Below are 13,969 nucleotides of genomic sequence, written 5' to 3' on the forward strand. Positions count from 1 at the left end.
CATGTGACAGTTGACACTTTAGAGAGCCACTAGCAAGAGGTCATGGGATTTTTACTGCTGGGATGGATTTTAAACTGGAGCAGTGGGAGCAATGCTCAGCTAAAAGCCGGCCAGGCTGTGCTTGGCACAAAGACTTGGAGTGACCAGAGGCCGAGTGTGACAGCACCGGATGAGAGGAGGAGGAGGAAGAGGTGGGACATGGACGAGTGGGAGAGAAGGGGAGGGAGCGTGTGGGAGCGTGGGGAGGGTGCAGCAGAAAAGTGGAGGAGAGAGAGCAGAAAGAAGGAAAGCGAAGGAGTCAGAAAGAAGAAAAAAAGCAAAGGCTCCTGCTAACATTCCTCCCACAGCCACAGCGATCCAAAGCCTGGGTGGAGAAGCTTTCCAGGGAGAAAATAAAGTATTGTTTTTGTGGGGAATCAGAAGGCTGCCTGTGAAGGAGAGAGGAATAAGGAAGCAAGAAAAGGTTTTTCACAGCCTCTCGTGTCCTGCAGGAGAACATGGACTCTGACTCAGGAGAGCAGAGCGATGGGGACCTCTCTCCAGGTACGTTCATCTATTTCTACACCAAAAAAAAGGGTTCTTGTGGTGTGCTGCATGAAGTGAGCTTTGGGATGCCGAGGACTGACAAGTGTGCTGATGAAAGCTCCAACACGTGTTTGGTGCTCATCAACACATCCGAAGGGAGCCAGAACATCCCTGAATGTTTCTCTCTGACACCTCGCGCAGAAAGGCATCGTCGCTTTAGAAAAGCTGCAAAAGATTGATTGTGGTTTTGCAAAGTCCTAAATGACTTTGTGCTGGGATCTTCTGATAACTTTACAAAGTCCTAAATGACTCTGTGCTGGGATCTTCTGATAACTTTACAAAGTCCTAAATGACTCTGTGCTGGGATCTTCTGATAACTTTACAAAGTCCTAAATGACTTTGTGCTGGGATCTTCTGATAACTTTACAAAGTCCTAAATGACTTTGTGCTGGGATCTTCTGATAACTTTACAAAGTCCTAAATGACTTTGTGCTGGGATCTTCTGATAACTTTACAAAGTCCTAAATGACTTTGTGCTGGGATCTTCTGATAACTTTACAAAGTCCTAAATGACTTTGTGCTGGGATCTTCTGATAACTTTACAAAGTCCTAAATGACTTTGTGCTGGGATCTTCTGATAACTTTACAAAGTCCTAAATGACTCTGTGCTGGGATCTTCTGATAACTTTACAAAGTCCTAAATGACTCTGTGCTGGGATCTTCTGATAACTTTACAAAGTCCTAAATGACTTTGTGCTGGGATCTTCTGATAACTTTACAAAGTCCTAAATGACTTTGTGCTGGGATCTTCTGATAACTTTACAAAGTCCCAAATGACTCTGTGCTGGGATCTTCTGATAACTTTACAAAGTCCTAAATGACTCTGTGCTTGGATCTTCTGATAACTTTACAAAGTCCTAAATGACTTTGTGCTGGGATCTTCTGATAACTTTACAAAGTCCTAAATGACTTTGTGCTGGGATCTTCTGATAACTTTACAAAGTCCTAAATGACTTTGTGCTGGGATCTTCTGATAACTTTACAAAGTCCTAAATGACTCTGTGCTGGGATCTTCTGATAACTTTACAAAGTCCTAAATGACTTTGTGCTGGGATCTTCTGATAACTTTACAAAGTCCTAAATGACTTTGTGCTGGGATCTTCTGATAACTTTACAAAGTCCTAAATGACTTTGTGCTGGGATCTTCTGATAACTTTACAAAGTCCTAAATGACTCTGTGCTGGGATCTTCTGATAACTTTACAAAGTCCTAAATGACTCTGTGCTGGGATCTTCTGATAACTTTACAAAGTCCTAAATGACTTTGTGCTGGGATCTTCTGATAACTTTACAAAGTCCTAAATGACTTTGTGCTGGGATCTTCTGATAACTTTACAAAGTCCCAAATGACTCTGTGCTGGGATCTTCTGATAACTTTACAAAGTCCTAAATGACTCTGTGCTTGGATCTTCTGATAACTTTACAAAGTCCTAAATGACTTTGTGCTGGGATCTTCTGATAACTTTACAAAGTCCTAAATGACTTTGTGCTGGGATCTTCTGATAACTTTACAAAGTCCTAAATGACTTTGTGCTGGGATCTTCTGATAACTTTACAAAGTCCTAAATGACTCTGTGCTGGGATCTTCTGATAACTTTACAAAGTCCTAAATGACTTTGTGCTGGGATCTTCTGATAACTTTACAAAGTCCTAAATGACTTTGTGCTGGGATCTTCTGATAACTTTACAAAGTCCTAAATGACTTTGTGCTGGGATCTTCTGATAACTTTACAAAGTCCTAAATGACTCTGTGCTGGGATCTTCTGATAACTTTACAAAGTCCTAAATGACTTTGTGCTGGGATCTTCTGATAACTTTACAAAGTCCTAAATGACTCTGTGCTGGGATCTTCTGATAACTTTACAAAGTCCTAAATGACTTTGTGCTGGGATCTTCTGATAACTTTACAAAGTCCTAAATGACTTTGTGCTGGGATCTTCTGATAACTTTACAAAGTCCTAAATGACTTTGTGCTGGGATCTTCTGATAACTTTACAAAGTCCTAAATGACTCTGTGCTGGGATCTTCTGATAACTTTACAAAGTCCTAAATGACTTTGTGCTGGGATCTTCTGATAACTTTACAAAGTCCTAAATGACTTTGTGCTGGGATCTTCTGATAACTTTACAAAGTTCAAATGACTCTGTGCTGGGATCTTTTGATAACTTTACAAAGTCCTAAATGACTTTGTGCTGGGATCTTCTGATAACTTTACAAAGTCCTAAATGACTTTGTGCTGGGATCTTCTGATAACTTTACAAAGTCCTAAATGACTTTGTGCTGGGATCTTCTGATAACTTTACAAAGTCCTAAATGACTTTGTGCTGGGATCTTCTGATAACTTTACAAAGTCCAAATGACTCTGTGCTGGGATCTTCTGATAACTTTACAAAGTCCTAAATGACTCTGTGCAGGGATCTTCTGATAACTTTACAAAGTCCTAAATGACTCTGTGCTGGGAACTTCTGATAACTTTACAAAGTCCTAAATGACTCTGTGCTGGGATCTTCTGATAACTTTACAAAGTCCTAAATGACTCTGTGCTGGGATCTTCTGATAACTTTACAAAGTCCAAAATGACTCTGTGCTGGGATCTTCTGATAACTGCTTCCTGTCCAACTTGTAAAAGGTGGACATGTTCTATTGTCCGTCACATTGTCCGTCTGGCGCGCTGGCACATTGTCCGTCACATTGTCCGTCACATTGTCCATCACATTGTCCGTCACATTGTCCATCACATTGTCCGTCACATTGTCCATCACATTGTCCGTCACATTGTCCATCACATTGTCCGTCACATTGTCCATCACATTGTCCGTCACATTGTCCATCACATTGTCCGTCACATTGTCCGTCACATTGTCCGTCACATTGTCCGTCACATTGTCCATCACATTGTCCGTCACATTGTCCATCACATTGTCCGTCACATTGTCCATCACATTGTCCGTCACATTGTCCATCACATTGTCCGTCACATTGTCCATCACATTGTCCGTCACATTGTCCGTCACATTGTCCATCACATTGTCCGTCACATTGTCCGTCACATTGTCCGTCACATTTTCCGTCTGACGCGCTGGCACATTGTCCGTCTGACGCGCTGGCACAGACAGCTCAACATTGATATGTAAGCCATCATCTCATTGGGCTTGAAAGACTTGTTATCTACGCTCTTTGTAGCAGAGGTGGTGGCCTCAAAATGGCAGCGTGTTGATGTCCATGAAATAAATGAAAAGTCAAATAGAGTGCTGCAGGGAAGGTTGTGCATGAAAAAGTTGACTTCAGGGAAAGCTAAACACAAAAAAATTTAAATATCACATTCTGTGTTCCTGATTCCAAAAAGGTCTCCAAGCAACTGAAAGAATGATCATACAAGTGAAAGTGTCTTGAATAGTGCCCAGGTGATGAGCAGCAGCTAAAATACACAATCACTAATCACCTCCAGGTGAAACAGACAATCACTAATCACCCCCAGGTGAAACACACAATCACTAATCACCCCCAGGTGAAACAGACAGCTGGTCTACATTGGGAGAGTTTTTTTCAACCAATTGTGTGTGTGTGTGTGTGTGCGTGTGCACTTGTCTCACCATCCTTGTGTGGACATACACTTGACAAACCAACCTTTCTGTGAGGACCTTTTGACTTGTGAGGACATTTTCCTGGTCCTCACAACTACAGAAGTAAAATATTTTGTTTTACTTTGTGTGTTTTGCATTCTGAAGTGAGGTTGCAACTCTCTACTCCCATCTAGTGGTAGATATACATTTTTCCATCATTCTAGCTATAGTGGAAAGGGGGGCCCTCCCAACCTACTAACCAAACGTGGGTCCACACAAAGTAGGCAAGACATGTGTGTGTGTGTGTGTGTGTGTGTGTGTGTGTGTGTGTGTGTGTGTGTGTGTGTGTGTGTGTGTGTATATATAAATGTGAACATATGTGTGCGTGTGTATATAAATGTGTATACATGTGTGTGTGTGTGGATATAAATGTGTATTCATATGTGTGCGTGTATATATAAATGTGTATACATGTGTGTGCGTGTATATATAAATGTGTATACATGTGCGTGCGTGTATATATATATGTGTATTCATGTGTGCGTATATATAAATGTGTATACATGTGTGTGCGTGTATATATAAATGTGTATACATGTGTGTGCGTGTATATATAAATGTGTATACATGTGTGTGCGTGTATATATAAATGTGTATACATGTGTGTGCGTGTGGATATAAATGTGTATACATGTGTGTGCGTGTATATATAAATGTGTATACATGTGTGTGCGTGTATATATAAATGTGTATACATGTGTGTGCGTGTGGATATAAATGTGTATACATGTGTGTGCGTGTATATATAAATGTGTATACATGTGTGTGCGTGTATATATAAATGTGTATACATGTGTGTGCGTGTATATATAAATGTGTATACATGTGTGTGCGTGTATATATAAATGTGTATACATGCGTGTGCGTGTATATATAAATGTGTATACATGTGTGTGCGTGTATATATAAATGTGTATACATGTGTGTGCGTGTATATATAAATGTGTATACATGTGTGTGCGTGTATATATAAATGTGTATACATGTGTGTGCGTGTATATATAAATGTGTATACATGCGTGTGCGTGTATATATAAATGTGTATACATGTGTGTGCGTGTATATATAAATGTGTATTCATGTGTGTGCGTGTATATATAAATGTGTATACATGTGTGTGTGTGTATATATAAATGTGTATACATGTGTGTGCGTGTATATATAAATGTGTATACATGTGTGTGTGTGTATATATAAATGTGTATACATGTGTGTGCATGTATATATAAATGTGTATACATGTGTGTGTGTGTATATATAAATGTGTATACATATGTGTGCGTGTATATATAAATGTGTATACATGTGTGTGCATGTATATATAAATGTGTATACATGTGTGTGCGTGTATATATAAATGTGTATACATGTGTGTGCGTGTATATATAAATGTGTATACATGTGTGTGCGTGTATATATAAATGTGTATACATGTGTGTGTGTGTATATATAAATGTGTATACATGTGTGTGCATGTATATATAAATGTGTATACATGTGTGTGTGTGTATATATAAATGTGTATACATGTGTGTGCGTGTATATATAAATGTGTATACATGTGTGTGCGTGTATATATAAATGTGTATATATCCATCCTTTCATTTTTTACCGCTTGTCCCTTTGGGGATAGGGGGGGGGTGCTGGAGCTTATCTCAGCTGCATTGGGGCGGTAGGCGGGGTACACCCTGTTGCCAATCAACCTATCCCCAGGTGCATATCTTTATAAATGTGTATATATGTGTGTGTCTGCGATGAGGTGGTGACTTGTCCAGGGTGTACTCCACCTTCCGTACGAATGCAGCTGAGATAGGCTCCAGCACCCCCCGCAACCTACGAAAGGGACAAGTCATGATAAAGGGACAAGCGATAGGTAGAAAAATGGATGGATGGATATATGTGTGTGTGTATAAATGTGTATATTTGTGTTTATCTATATGTATGTGTGTATATATGTGTATGTTTACATGTATGTGTATTTATTTGTATGTGTGTGTGTGTGTGTGTGTGTGTGTGTGTGTGTGTGTGTGTGTGTGTGTGTGTGTGTGTGTGTGTGTGTGTGTGTGTAAGGATGTATATATGTCTGTGTGTATATATGTTTACATATGTACAGTATATATGTATATGCATGTATTATATCGATATATATATATATGTAAGTATATGTGTATGTGTCTATATGTATGTATGTATGTGTATTTATTTATATATGTGTGTGTGTGTGTGTGTGTGTGTGTGTGTGTGTGTGTGTGTGTGTGTGTGTGTGTGTGTGTGTGTGTGTGTGTGTGTGTGTGTGTACATCATTTTCATGGAAAAAAAGTACCAGTATTTTTCAAAAGCAGTATAGTACCTTTTTTAATAGTACCGTGGTACTTTATTCGTACGGGTATACTATACAACCATATATGGTGTTACGTGTTGAATTTCAATATTTAGAAACATGTACACTATTGTATTCTCATGATTGATCGTCACACAAATGTCTAAATAAGCGTAGCACTATTATTGGACAAAAAACCATCCATCTATCCATCCATCTTCTTCCGCTTATCCGAGGTCGGGTCGCGGGGGCAGCAGCCTAAGCAGGGAAGCCCAGACTTCCCTCTCCCCAGCCACTTCCTGTGGGACCCCGAGGCGTTCCCAGGCCAGCCGGGAGACATAGTCTTCCCAACGTGTCCTGGGTCTTCCCCGCGGCCTTCTACCGGTCGGACGTGCCCTAAACACCTCCCTAGGGAGGCGTTCGGGTGGCATCCTGACCAGATTCCCGAACCACCTCATCTGGCTCCTCTCGATGTGGAGGAGCAGCGGCTTTACTTTGAGCTCCCCCCGGATGACAGAGCTTCTCACCCTATCTCTAAGGGAGAGCCCCGCCACCCGGCGGAGGAAACTCATTTCGGCCGCTTGTACCCGTGATCTTGTCCTTTCGGTCATAACCCAAAGCTCATGACCATAGGTGAGGATGGGAACGTAGATCGACCGGTAAATCGAGAGCTTTGCCTTCCGGCTCAGCTCCTTCTTCACCACAACGGATCGATACAGCGTCCGCATTACTGAAGACGCCACACCGATCCGCCTGTCGATCTCACCATCCACTCTTCCCCCACTCGTGAACAAGACTCCGAGGTACTTGAACTCCTCCACTTGGGGCAAGATCTCCTCCCCAACCCGGAGATGGCACTCCACCCTTTTCCGGGCGAGAACCATGGACTCGGACTTGGAGGTGCTGATTCTCATCCCAGTCGCTTCACACTCGGCTGCGAACCGATCCAGTGAGAGCTGAAGATCCTGGCCAGAGGAAGCCATCAGGACCACATCATCTGCAAAAAGCAGAGACCTAATCCTGCAGCCACCAAACCAGATCCCCTCAACGCCTTGACTGCGCCTAGAAATTCTGTCCATGAAAGTTATGAACAGAATGGGTGACAAAGGGCAGCCTTGGCGGAGTCCAACCCTCACTGGAAACGTGTCCGACTTACTGCCGGCAATGCGGACCAAGCTCTGGCACTGAGCATACAGGGAGCGGACTGCCACAATCAGACAGTCCGATACCCCATACTCTCCGAGCACTCCCCACAGGACTTCCCGAGGGACACGGTCGAATGCCTTCTCCAAGTCCACAAAACACATGTAGACTGGTTGGGCAAACTCCCATGCACCCTCAAGGACCCTGCCCAGAGTATAGAGCTGGTCCACAGTTCCACGACCTAGACGAAAACCACACTGTTCCTCCTGAATCCGAGGTTCGACTATCCGGCGTAGCCTCCTCTCCAGTACACCTGAATAGACCTTACCGGACAAAAAACAATTACCGTATTTTCCGCACCATAAGGCGCCCTGGGTTATAAGCCGCGCCTTCAATGAACGGCATATTTCAAAACTTTGTCCACCTATAAGCCGCCCCGTGTTGTAAGCCGCATCTAACTGTGCTAAAGGAATGTCAAAAAAACAGTCAAATAGGTCAGTCAAACTTTAATAATATATTAAAACCAGCGTGATGTGGGCGCGCATGGAATCGTATATCAACATGGACAGAGCTGCGTGAAAAAAGCCACCCGGCCTCTTCGCGTAAACTTAAACTTACCTTAACCACTCGCTCATCTTTTCTTCATCCATCCCTTCGAGTTAGCTTTTATGATGACGCCGGCTGGAAAGGTCTCTTTTGGCAAGGTCTTCCTTTTGAATATCACCATGGGTGGAAGTTTCTGGCCATTAGCATGGCAAGCTAGAACCACAGTGAAGGATGACTTCTCATTCCCTGTGGTGCGAATATTCACCGTACGTGCTCCCGTTGTATCCACAGTGCGGTTCACAGGAATATCAGTTGCTGTGAAATAGTAATCCGTGTGCGGATGGAGAGATTGCGTCTTTTCATGAACCGGATCCCTGACGCTTAGTAGGAGCCATTTTGTGGTCTTTACAGATGTAAACACACAAAGGAAATGAAACGTACGGTAATATCCGCGCGCTTTTTCTTCTTCTACGCGGGCGGGTGGTTGCTTACAGTAGAAGAAGAAGCGCTTCCTGTTCTATGGGGGCGGGTGCTTACCTTGGCGGTTGCTTGCGTAGAAGAAGAAGCGCTTCCTGTTCTACCGGGAAAAAGGATGGCGGCTGTTTACCGTAGTTGCGAGATCGAAACTTTATGAAAATGAATCGTAATATTAATCCATATATAAAGCGCACCGGGTTATAAGGCGCACTGTCAGCTTTTGAGAAAATTTGTGGTTTTTAGGTGCGCCTTATAGTGCGGAAAATACGGTACTTTAGTTTTGACAACAAGATTTCCCACAGAATTGCAGTGGGTTGAGGGAGAGTGGGTGTGGGGGTAAAGGACGCTTATTTGCATGATTGTAAGCACGCTATAGCTGTAATAGCTCTTTTGTATCACAAACAGCTATCATTCTGATATTACAACATCAATAAAACATCACACACACTAAATACACATTCCAATCTGTGTTCAAAATGTCCTCGGCAGTAAAAAGTAGTGTTGATTGGTTCAGCTAGTATGACATTATGTTGGAGGACAGTGAATCATTGCATTGCTTATTTTGGCAACAAAGACTTGGTGATTCACGTCCACAGAAATCCATCTGCCATCTGCTGAAGGTATTTCCACACATTTTGGTCAAGCCTTTCAGTGGAACTTGTTGACATGTGCTTTGCCAGCTAACAGATCCATGCGGGCAATGGGGGGCTGCTTCTATTCTAAACAAAGCCTCAGCACAGGTCATCCTTTTAGCAACAAAAAGGCTGACATTGGACTGCACAGGCATTGTGTTTGAATAAAGGAGACGGTCAACTTCTTCAACCCTGCACACGTCACACACCCAAGACTCAGACATCAAGCGCTGCTTCTGGAAAATGTAAGCACACACTGTAAAAAAAAAAAGAAAAAAGGGAAAGGAGTGAACCCGAAAGTGGAAAGAAAAAAAAAAAGCAACTTGGAAGCTATTTCCCTGTAGTTGCAGCAAAGACCAGGTGTTATATGCATTTTATGACAAGTCTTAGAACATCTGTGGAATGTCCAGAAAGGGTTTTTTGGTTCTTCCCTGCTTGAACTGGTACCAAAGCATGGACTTGGACCAAAGACACATTGTGAGGACATACCTGCCAACTACTCCGGTTTTCCCGTAATTAGTACGGTTTTCATCAACCTATATAGTGATAAAAAATACGGTTTTTCATTAATTAAAAAAAAATATTTTTTTTAAATGCCGAGATGCGCGGATAGGCAATTATTTCATCCGCAACCGCATCAGAAAGTCGTCAACCATCCGCCATCCACCCGATCTAGCATTTGATCAGAACCGCGTCCGCCCGCACCCGCCCGTTGTTATATATCTAATATAGACGATGCAAGGCATTAGTGAGGTTATAAAGCTTTTGCCTGTTAAAGAAAGGAGACTGATCCAATGCAGCACAGACATTTGCGTGCCACGCTGTCACGGCCCAGACGCACACCAGTGCGCAATCATATGGGAGCCGCGCTGAGCGCACCTCAAGCGCGTATCACTGCCGGCGACGGCAGGGTATATGGGCCCGACGCTCCAGCGCCATCCATTTTCAGGGCTAGTTGATTCGGCAGGTGGGTTGTTACACACTCCTTAGCGGGTTCCGACTTCCATGGCCACCGTCCTAGCTGCTGTCTATATCAACCAGGGTGAGCCCCACCCCTTTCGTGAGCGCGCTGCGCGCGGAGTGACCCCTGTTACGCGCCCCCGGCAACAGGGGTGGCGGGCAGGTAAGCTGCGCGGGCGGAGCGCGCGGAGTGACCCCTGTTACAAGCCCCCGGCCACGGGGGTGGCGGGCAGGTAAGCTGCTTACCTGCTGAGCGTGACGCCGGCCGCGGCGAAGGCGGACGAGGCGGGGTGTCGGTGCGGTGGGCGCGGTGGTGGCCCTGGACGTGCGTCGGGCCCTTCTCGCGGATCACCTCAGCTACGGCTCCCGGTGGGGCCCTCTCGGGGGAAGGGGCCTCGGTCCCGGACCCCGGCGAGGCGTCCCTTCACCGCTCCGTAAAAGTGTCCATCTCTTTTTTTTTTCTTCTTCTGTTGTGGCATATGCTGCAGGTGCCTGCTCGTTTTTCGTATGTGGGTAACAACATTTAACTATGTATGTATATTTACCAATTGGTTTAACTGCCACCCGCCTGAATCTATTTAAAATCTAATTTTTTTTTATTTCAACCACCCGACCCGACCCAACCCGCGGATAAAATCTAATTTTTTAAAATTTCATCCGCCCGATCCGCGGATAATCCGCGGACTCCGCGGTTGTGCCCGCAAACCGCGCATCTCTAGCGAGGCTATTTATAGCACCGCTGCCAAGCACGAGGCACCAGTTGCCATTGTTTCCAAACGAGCGAACGATCATGGAATCAGCCGGAGAAAAATCGCAAACGAGTCTTAAACCGAAAAGAAAACTGCAGTCATTCCGTGAAGAATATTCAAAATCCGTTCCAAAAAGGGTGAAAACTACGCGAATTGCACCTTGTGCAGACAAGATTGTTCGATCGGACACGGAGGAATTAGCGATGTAAAAGACCACGTTGGGACAAAAAAACACAAGTCTAATGCCGTTGCTAGCGATACAAGTGGAAAACTTTCAACGTTTTTCGTCGCCCAAACAGATTCTTTGGATGTGATAAATGCCGAAGTTTTATTTACGGAGGCAATAATTGAGCATGGACTTCCAATCGCACTGGCTGATCACATGGGACAGTTAAATGTTTGTAATGCAACCTTTAAAAATCATTACGCGGTGATCGCGGTCCCAAAAATAAACTTTTCTTGCATGATAATGTCCAGAAAAACTCACTTTATATTACTAGAGTCTTTTTAACGAATGAGTTTGATGGTTTATCACAAACCTTAAATGAAAGAAGTCCTTTGTTCTCCTGCACCATGCATGCGCTTTGGCCTTGCTTCGTGTTTGGTGCACAATCCTGTCGGCTGTATTTCACAGCACGTCTTTGACAACTTGAAGTGGCATAAAACATTTAAAACAAAGGGGTTATAGGAACAATCACTTTCAGTGTTTTATGCCACTTCAAGTTGTCAAAGACGGTATGCTGGTGCCCGACTGCCACAAGTGGAACAAACATTTGAAACAAAGGGGTTATAGGAACAATCACTTTCAGTGTTTTATGCCACTTCAAGTAAACTTATCATAAAGTTACCATATCATTTTTGCAGTATGATCAATCTGATTTTAGCCACAAAAAGGTAATGACACCAATGTTATCTATTGGAATTGTTTAGTACTGTTATACTGTTAAAAGTGTTTATACTATTTATGCTTTCAAGTCCAAGTTGAAGAAATCTTGTTAAATGTTGACAGCATAACTACCAAAATACAGAAGTATGTCCTTAATATTTTTGCAGTGCTATTTCTGTTGAAAAGTTCAAATGATTACATTAGAGATGTGATGTGCCACTTTTCAAGTGTCTGATGGCTTCAATTAATTTTCATTCATTTTTCATATTTTGAATTCTTTTGAAAGGCTTACAAAAAAACGACATTTGAATTGTAATTCCATGCTATTGACAGGACTATTAATTTGAATGAAGTTAGCTTACCATGTTTACAGTATGATAATTGTGATAGAAATGTGAATTTTAGGCACAGAATATTGTTTACAATTGAACAAGGCAGTAGATTATACAAGCTTGGACAGAAAGTTAATAATGACACCAATTTTTTTTTTAATGGAATTGTTTAGTACTGTTTTACCATTTGTTTACTGTAAAAAGTGTTTATACTGTTTATACTTTCAATGAACAAATTGAAGTCTTGTGAAAGGTTGACAGGATAACTGGCATTAACTGTCAAAATAATTTCAAACTATTGAAGTTAGCTTACATAATAAACATGTCAATCAACCCATATGATTTTTGCTGTAATATTTTTGTTTTGAAAAGTCACTGTGACTGATAGAAAAGTGATGGTTTTAGCAACATTTTAACCTGTCTGAATGAAATCAATCATTTTGCGTCGGGGAGCGAAGCCTGAACCCCCCACCAGGACTTTGTCCTGGACCCTGGCTACTGTCATGTCTGTGTGATCATGTTTTGTTTTAGTAATGTTCGGTTTAAATTTTGGACTTTTTGTGCACTTTTGTTTTGTTTTGTCACCATAGCAACCATTAGTTTCACCTGTCACGTCACGCACCTGTTCCACGTTTGGACTCATTGTGCACTCTTGTCACCATAGCAACCATTAGTTTTCACCTGTCACGTCACGCACCTGTTTCACGTTTTGAGTCACGCACCTGCTTTCACTAATCATGTCCATAGTATTTAAGTTCATTCATTTTCTGTTGTTCGTTCTGACGACACCCTCGCATTTATGCCCCCTGTCACACTCTGTCCACGTCTGCGCACTTCATGTCCATGCCAAGTAAGTTTGTTTATTATTGCCACAGTTAGTGTTTTTTATTGTTCATAGTTTTTTGCCCCCGTGCAAGTCTTTTGTTTTCATTAGTCAAGTTGTACATCCGCCTTGAGCGTGCCTTTTGTTCTTTTGTTAGTGTAAAATAAATAATGTCTTCACCTTCACGCCATGTCTGGTCCAAATGCTCATTTGCACCACGGGAGAACAAACCACGTCAAAGTCCTAGTCCTGACAGCTACTAGGTTTTTCTGATTTCAAAAGTTGGCAGGTATGTGAGGAGGTCTCCAGACACGAGAAGGCTGTGGTTTGATGGGCCACACAAAGCAAACGCCAACTGGAGGCAGTTGGACTAACAGTGGGCTTTTACACCCTCGTGACATTTTGGTGACTAGGATTAGGGTTTGGGCTTGTGGCACATTACAGAACTGTACTCATTATTTGAAAGAATGACTAAAGTATGACGATTTCAAAAAAACAACCTGATACAATACATTCTCAATATAAACATTCATGCTAGAAATCCATCAAATGTTCCATTTCATGCTGTTGTGTTCAGTAGTCCTTAGAGATGCGCGGTTTGCGGGCACAACCGCGGAGTCCGCGGATTATCCGCGGATCGGGCGGATGAAATTAAAAAAAATTAGATTTTATCCGCGGGTCGGGTCGGGCGGTTGAAATAAAAAAAAATTAGATTTTAAATAGATTCAGGCGGGTGGCAGTTAAACCAATTGGGAAATATATATACATAGTTAAATGTTGTTACCCACATACGAAAAACGAGCAGGCACCTGCAGCATATGCCACAACAGAAGGAAAAAAAAAAAAGAGATGGACACTTTTACGGAGTCCAGTCCATAGTGGATCTAGTTAATA

General features: G+C 42.7%; 1 protein-coding gene across 1 annotated transcript in view; it reads left to right on the forward strand.

Moving 5' to 3' along the window:
- The first annotated feature begins 259 nt into the window (after positions 1-259).
- The window catches only part of tnfaip8l3 (tumor necrosis factor, alpha-induced protein 8-like 3), a 40,841-nt gene continuing 27,131 nt past the window's right edge, over positions 260-13,969 (forward strand). Inside the window, exon 1 of the mRNA XM_061975330.2 lies at positions 260-543. Coding sequence (XP_061831314.1) covers positions 498-543 — 46 coding nt within the window. The 5' untranslated portion in view covers positions 260-497. The remainder of the gene's footprint in view (positions 544-13,969) is intronic.

Source organism: Nerophis lumbriciformis, linkage group LG15, assembly GCF_033978685.3.
Source record: "Nerophis lumbriciformis linkage group LG15, RoL_Nlum_v2.1, whole genome shotgun sequence".
NCBI lineage: Eukaryota > Metazoa > Chordata > Actinopteri > Syngnathiformes > Syngnathidae > Nerophis > Nerophis lumbriciformis.